This window comes from Xyrauchen texanus, chromosome 31, assembly GCF_025860055.1.
Source record: "Xyrauchen texanus isolate HMW12.3.18 chromosome 31, RBS_HiC_50CHRs, whole genome shotgun sequence".
NCBI classification, from domain to species: domain Eukaryota; kingdom Metazoa; phylum Chordata; class Actinopteri; order Cypriniformes; family Catostomidae; genus Xyrauchen; species Xyrauchen texanus.
This window is the reverse complement of record NC_068306.1, coordinates 8,886,658-8,892,496: the sequence shown is the minus strand read 5'-3', so window position 1 is coordinate 8,892,496 and position 5,839 is coordinate 8,886,658. Positions and strand designations below refer to the sequence as shown.

The following is a 5,839-nucleotide window of genomic DNA, read 5'->3' as shown; positions in this document are numbered from 1 at the left end:
TTTAAATTGCTGTAGGGCTGCAAAGTAAAAATTAATCATAATATGTCCTTCTGTGATTATTAAACCAAAAAAAGACTGTCTGAATGTGTGCATTAAAGTCTGTTTTGTTGTCTACTAATCATACTCAGTGCACATGTAGGGATCATGATACTGAGTTTTCAAACTTGGTTAGATCGTAGTTTTTACACATCCTATTGAACAGGGCTGGCCTGGGAAGAGAAATCGGCCTGGGATTTTACATGGCAACTGGCCCAAGTGTTTAGTGGTGGCGGTGGTGCGGGAGGAGGGGTGTTCGCTGTCCTTTTCTGCATATCATGGCACCGTTTTGTGGTCCGTTCTGCATAACGCGGCGGCTTATTTTGGCTCATCGCGGCCGACCCACCGGCTCGCTCGGTTCTCCCGATTGTCAGTCCACACCTGATCGGCCCCTAAGTGTGTCGGCCCACCGGAAAATGTCTGGAATGCAAGATTACTAGTCCAGCCCTGCTATTGAACATAAGGGATGCTGTTTTAAAGCTTTTAGCTTTGATATGCAATTTAAGATGTGTCAGAATGCAGTTCAAAATCACAGTATTTGTTAGAAAATACAGTACAAGTGTGACCAAATCATTCATCCATTCTACAACACTTCTTATGTAACTGATTCTGGGGATGAATTTCTGTTGTTGAAGCTTTACTTATCACTTTGGATAAACTGTCAACTAAAATGAATGAATCATGGAATTTGGATCCAGGGAAACCTGAAGGAGCATTCGTTTCTGACCCATGTGGACATTTTCAGCTCGTGTAAAGAAATCACGCTTCTGGCATTTGAACAGGTGCTGCACATTTAGCCTTAAAAGAGACTTTAATCCAGCAGCCACTGAACAAGGAACAAGGAACTGTACAGGACAGGAACATCATGTGACTTGATCTCAAAAGGACCAGCCGCAAGTTGCTGAAATGTGTGCATCTTCTATTGTGTGGAATGATGCTGAGGCTTTCCATTTTGCTTCCTGTTGTGCTAACACAAATGTTGAAAAGTTCTTACCGAGGTAGAGGTCACCTCAGAACAAGAGCAGGAACGATAGTACTAACATCTACTCGCACTGTATTCTTCTACTAGGCACTTTGGAGTTGGGAACTATCTCGAGCAATTAATTTACAGTTAAACAAATCTAGAATCAAACTCCAAACAACTAAGGAGGCAGATAACTCCACTCTAATGTCATGGCTGTCTGGTTAAGTAGTTAGATTAAAACTAAAGCCATCCTGTTTTACACCCCACTTTGAGAGGATTAAGTTAAACTTAATATGTAAAGACAAAGGCCTGCTCGTTCTGTCTGATGGTACTCACCATTAAATCTTTCAACAAAGTCTAATAAAGTGGACTATATAGATAAAGCAATGCTTTTGCATTTTCTATTTTGTATTTTAAAGGAAAGCTAAAGACAATGTTAACATTATACATGATATTTCTACTGTAACACATCCAACTTATGACTGCACTCCCTGGTACATCACAAGCTCACAAGTCACTATAAACGAGCAGACATACATAAAATTTCAGTATTTGAGAGAGTCTAAGCATACATGTTTGTGTGAGAGTACAAAAGCCAAATAAGGCAGAAAGAGTTGAATCCACTTTAATTTTCTGTAAATAGGCAGCCTTATATAAACGCATAGACCTTAGAAGAAAGCAGATAAATGAGTGTATCCTGCAATGACAGGAAAGCAAGAACTTGACATCTACAACTTTAGGAACCACTGTGTGAGATGGCATTTTTTTAATACGGCAATATTAACTGATGATTTTAGATATTGGGGTATTTTCCCATAGCATTTACAGTCACAAATGAATGTAATGAACATTGTAGGGTGGTCTATGAGATTTCGTCTCCCGTTTTATTTTCTTCTTGGCAAAAAACATTTAAGTCCAGTTGTGTAGGCAATTAATTGTCTCCTCAACAAATGGTAAATGGTCTGCACTTATATAGCGCCTTTTTAACCTTAGCGGTATTCAACATTTACATTTATGCATTTGGCAGACGCTTTTATCCAAAGCGACTTACAGTGCACTTATTACAGGGACAATCCCCCCGGAGCAACCTGGAATTAAGTGTCTTGCTCAAGGACACAATGGTGGTGGTGGCTGTGGGGATCGAACCAGTGACCTTCTGATTACCAGTTATGTGCTTTAGCCCACTACACCACCACCACCACTCAAAGCGCTTTACACTGCGTCTCATTCACCCATTCACACACACATTCACACACCAATGATAGCAGAGCTGCCATGCAAGGTGCTAGCCTGCCATTGGGAGCAACTTGGGGTTCAGTGTCTTGCCCAAGGACACTTCGGCATGTGGAGTCGTGTGGGCTGGGATTCGAACCACCAACCCTGCGATTGGTGGACAACCAATCGTGAGCCACAGCCGCTCCTTAAGCCACATAATATGAGTTAGCATTAATGTCTGCTGCACAAACGGGATGAGCTCCACAGCAAAGTTTAATAATTATGGTTTGTTCAACTAAGCAAAATATTCAAAACTCAACTGTTGAATTACTCTTTTCTCTTATCTATCCTATTGTATTCTCTATTTCATGTCATGTTCATTTAATTTGACAAGCACAGAGTTAGAGACTTTAACAGAAAATAAAATGCAAAGGAGAGCACTGAGGAGGTGAACCCGGGGTCAAAGGGGTCAGCATCCCTTTGTCTCTGGGCCAAATTAGCTTAGCAGTAACTATGGAAACTGTGGCGACACGCACATTGGACACTTGCTGGGGCAGTCTGAGTGGAGGTCTTATTCTCAGACCAGGGGTGGGGCACGAATGTGTGTGTTTGCAGCCTGGAAAATGAAAACACCTTACACATTCTATGGTCAATTTCGGCAAAAATCGAAAATCTTTGCCAACATGATTTTGAAGAAACGTTCCTTAAACACTGCATTTAAAGTCAGTTGTCTTGCACAAATAGATGAAAACAATGTGAGTGTATGAGACAGAAAGAGACATTATTCTTTTTTTTTTTTAAATCAGCCTTCATTCAAACAACCTTCTGTGCATGTGTTTTGTTTGCTTTAAGATCATTGTGCAAGCCACATGTCTATTCTAATATCAGTATGAGCGTGTAAGAACTGAGCTGTGTAAGAACAGTCTGTGGTGCTCTAAGACTGATTAAATTGTTTTGTTCTAAAAGTAACACTTCCACTCTGATTAAAGTGTCACAAATACACTACAGCTCTAAATTGTATCAACAGATTATTGAATATTAACAGAAGGAATACGGTTTGCTTTGAGATATAAGACACAACTGTTTCACTACTGTTATGTTATGACATTCTGGACAGCCACAAGTAAAGAAAAGAAAATGAGAGAAAACTAGAAAATGTGACAAAAAGTTCAAGAGAGTACTGAAGCACATAAATGGCATTTTAGGCAGTTAGGAACATCATTTGAAATGCATGTTAGTGTATTCAGATGCTAGAGCATCGCTATACAGACAGATACAGGAAAGCTGCAAGTCTGATGAATTTGAAAAAGTAAAATACACATTCATAAATATACAAATACAAACAATACACCCCATGGCATGGGTATTTATGTATTGCTGAGAATATATATAAAGTTATATATTGACTTTATAGTGAGTAGTATGTATTTTTTGCTTGCTTAGTTCTCTTATATTGGTGAAGAGGAAAAACTATGTCAAGTAATTAAAGAAATCCATGGTTAAGACCATTTTTAAAAGCTAAGCTGTACCAAACGAATGTGTCATTGTGTCATATTAATACTAAGAAATATCCTACTCAATGTAACGTATTACATCCACTACATCACCAAAATTCACTACACTGAGGATAAATCCACTATGTCATTGCACTACAGTCTGCAGCGAGGAGCCTCTCGACAAACATATGACAAACCAACCACAACGGTGTTTGATTGTCCGCGTTTGTCCCACTCTTTTTCCCATCTGATTTCCTGTTTCCATTCGATGTAAGTGCAGCGTAGTTCATTGCTGTTTCAGTGTGCTAACACGGCAACCTCCACCACCCCACCACCACCAGTTGAGCCCCTTATTGCACGGGGGTAGGCTCTTCACCCCTGCTCCCTATCTCCGGCAGGATATGACTGTTCCGAGTACAAGTTTTTCGGACCGCCAGACGGGGCCTACTCAAAAGAGAGAGACATTACTTTTCTGTTTTATATTCATCAAATAAATGTCATCTTAAATTTCTCTCAAGTCTGCAAGTCTTCCTTATAGAATAATATTTCCTTTAATGCTACTTATAATAATAGTTAAAAATGAATATAAATGTTTATTTTATTGCAGTGATTTGGTCACGCTGAATGTCGGGGTGTGCAGAGAAGGGTTTGATCCAGAGGAAGGGTCTGTTGATCGCACTCGTTCCTGTGTGAAACCATGGTTACTGAAGTAATGCCAAGGTTATTTTTTTCTGAGATAAATTTAAGGTTAGGTTTAGGGGTAGAGGACTCTAAATAAACACAAACGTTGCAGTAATGTCGATGCAGTGTACTGTATGTTAGTATTTAAATATGTGGACAAATAGTAACAGACACTATTTGCACCAGGGTTGGGGTGCAAATAATATCTGACACTATTTGCACTGGGGTGTATATAGCATATACCATTATTTGCATTATTGTGCAAACAGCATCTGACAAACAAACTAAACAAATGTTTCCACAATAACAGTATGCTGGTTTAATCAAGATCAAGACACAACATTAATCTGAAAGCAACATAAGGCTCAACTATAACAAATGACATGCTACTGGACTGGACATGAAAACGTAGAAGGACAAAATATCAGAAAATGAAGAAAATTGATGAGCTGGGAAATGCAACAAAAGACCAGCTAATCAATCCACCAGCCACATTGAATTCTCTTTTCCCCAAATGACTAGCCTAGTGACTTTTGAAAGCTTTGCCTCCTCATTAATACAGCTGCCTAAAAGGGATAGTTTTATTGTATGTTATTTATCCATACCGTTTTTGTTTGGGGAAAAAAAAAATCAATAAAAATGAATGGTGACTGAAGCTCTCAGACAGACTTTCCCTTTTAAATGTCCTACCATCAAATGCATTTTTTAAAGTACAAATATTCAATGAAGTCTCTCAATTAATATAAGCTGAACATTCTTGTATAATTATAGAAAACGTTTAAAAATATGTTTAAAATGGTTAGTATACCACGTCATTTGGATTGCCACCCATACCGTATTTAAAGATGAAATGATGCAATATCGGTCGGATGGCGAAATCGTTCAAAATGCACACTGCTTTGTCCTGCATTGCACTCAGTGTGTGTATATGTGTGTGTGTGTGTGTGTTCAGAATCAGTGCTGTCCAATGGTATTAGGTCTTGGGATCTTGCACATGTTCACTGCTCAGTGTCTCTCTGTCTTCATGCGTGTCTCTTTCTCAGGTGATTGGGTGTAAAAAGCTTAAACTAAAGCTGTCTGAGGAACAGATAGATTTTAGCCTACTCTGAATTCTCTCTCTCTCTCTCTCTCTCTCTCTCTCTCTCTCTCTCTCTCTCTCAAAACCACTCACACACACACACAAAGATTGATGCATGTTTTTACAGTATATCACTGCGGGGACTTCCTATTTTAACGAAACAATACTCCATTCCTGCCACGCTGCCCGGCAACACACACACACACACTTGCACAACACCTCATTCCTTTTGCGCATTCATTAATACCTTCTGCCTGGATGAATATTTGGGATAAAGGCCTGATCAAAGGGGCCAGGGCAGCAAAGTGGAGGAAAGAAGGTGAGGGGGGCAATTTATGGGAACAAGGGGCCCCACGAGGGTTAAGGATG

General features: G+C 39.5%; 1 protein-coding gene across 1 annotated transcript in view; it reads left to right on the top strand.

Annotated features, from left to right (window-relative positions):
- The first annotated feature begins 5,728 nt into the window (after positions 1 to 5,728).
- LOC127624523 (protein crumbs homolog 2-like) overlaps positions 5,729 to 5,839 on the top strand; it is a 17,244-nt gene continuing 17,133 nt past the window's right edge. Inside the window, exon 1 of the mRNA XM_052099306.1 lies at positions 5,729 to 5,789. Coding sequence (XP_051955266.1) covers positions 5,729 to 5,789 — 61 coding nt within the window. The remainder of the gene's footprint in view (positions 5,790 to 5,839) is intronic.